This window comes from Eimeria necatrix, genomic scaffold (assembly GCF_000499385.1).
Source record: "Eimeria necatrix Houghton genomic scaffold, Enh_scaff281, whole genome shotgun sequence".
In the NCBI taxonomy this organism is placed as follows: domain Eukaryota; phylum Apicomplexa; class Conoidasida; order Eucoccidiorida; family Eimeriidae; genus Eimeria; species Eimeria necatrix.
In genome coordinates, this window is record NW_013655269.1 from 38,616 (window position 1) to 39,906 (window position 1,291).

The window sequence follows — 1,291 nt, forward strand, 5'->3', positions numbered from 1 at the left end:
CCGGGGGGCCCCCCGGGGGGCCCCCCGGGGGGCCCCCCGGGGGGCCCCGTACGGGGGGGCCCCGCAAGCAGCCCCCTCGCAGGGGGGGGGCCCCTCCCAGGAGGGGGCCCCCACGCTGCAGGGGCCCCCACCGCACGGGGTCACCTCACAGGGGGGGCCCCCACCCCCCGAGGGGCCCCCCGAGGAGGAAGGGGGCCCCCAAGAGGGGCCCCCAGAGGGGGGGGGGCCCCCGTTCGGGGGGCCCCCCGAGGAGGGGCCCCTGCAGGCGCACCCGCAGCAGCAGCAGCAGCAGCCACAGGAGGGGCCCCCGCAGGAGAGGGGGCCCCCCGAAAGCGAGGAAAGACCCTCCAGGGGGGCCCCCCTGGGGGCCCCACAGGGGGCCCCCGAGGGGGCCCCCCAAGAGGCTGGTGCATGCATTAAGTAAAGGGTAAGTTCTGCTTCGTTGCTGACGTAGGGGGGGGGCCCCGCGGGGGGGGGCCCCGGGCCCCTTGCTGCTGCTGCTGCTGCAGCAGCAGCAGCAGCAGCAGCACGAGCTGCTCCTATGCGCCCCAAAGCCAAGGCCGAATACACAAGACGGGGCCCATGGGGCCCCTCATCGAGGGGCCCCTCTTCTCCGGGGGGCCCCCCAAAGTCCTCAGGAAGTATGGGGGCCCCCCCCCCGGGGGGCCCCCCGGGGGGCCCCCGGGGCCCCTCGTCTGCAGCAAGAAAGAAGGGGGGCAGGTACGGGGCTTGGAACTTGGGCCCCACGTTTATTTTGCATGCGCCGCTGCTGCTGCTGCTGCTGCTGCTACTGCTGCTGCTGCTGCTGCTGCTGCTGCTGCTGCTGCTGCTGCTGCTGGGGTCTCGCCTTCTTCTACTTGAAGAAGGACTTGGACTTGTGGACCTCGAGCGCACTTTAGGGGACCGGGGCCTCAGCAGCCCCGGGCTGGCGGAGGGGCCCCTGCGGGGGCCCCCGGGGGGCCCCCCGGGGGGCCCCCCTGGGGGCCCCCCCGGGGGGCCCCCGGGGGGCCCCCCTGGGGGCCCCCCGGAGGCGGGGGCCCCTGGGGGGCCCCCCGAGCGGACACCTAGGGAGGCCTCTTGGGGGGATTCCTGGCTGCTGCCGTCAGAAGGCAGCGGGATGTTCTTCTGTGCTGCTGCTGCTGCTGCTGCTGCTGCTGCTGCTGCTGCTTCTGCTGCTGCTGCTGCTGCTTCTGCTGCTGCTGGGGACGATGGTGCTGCTGCTGCTGATGAGGGTGTAGCAGCTCCTGCTGCTTCGGCCCGTGGGGAAGCAGCTGTTGGTGCCGCTGCTGCC

The 1,291-nt window shown here is 74.5% G+C and overlaps 1 protein-coding gene across 1 annotated transcript; it reads right to left on the reverse strand.

Annotated features, from left to right (window-relative positions):
• Positions 1 to 140: 140 nt before the first annotated feature.
• On the reverse strand, positions 141 to 1,291 carry ENH_00038570 (hypothetical protein, conserved; the record flags this gene model as incomplete). The annotated part of the gene is made up of 2 exons (XM_013585181.1): positions 141 to 259; positions 375 to 1,291. Coding segments are annotated over 2 exons (1,036 nt in total), but the record flags the coding sequence as incomplete, so codon positions are not given.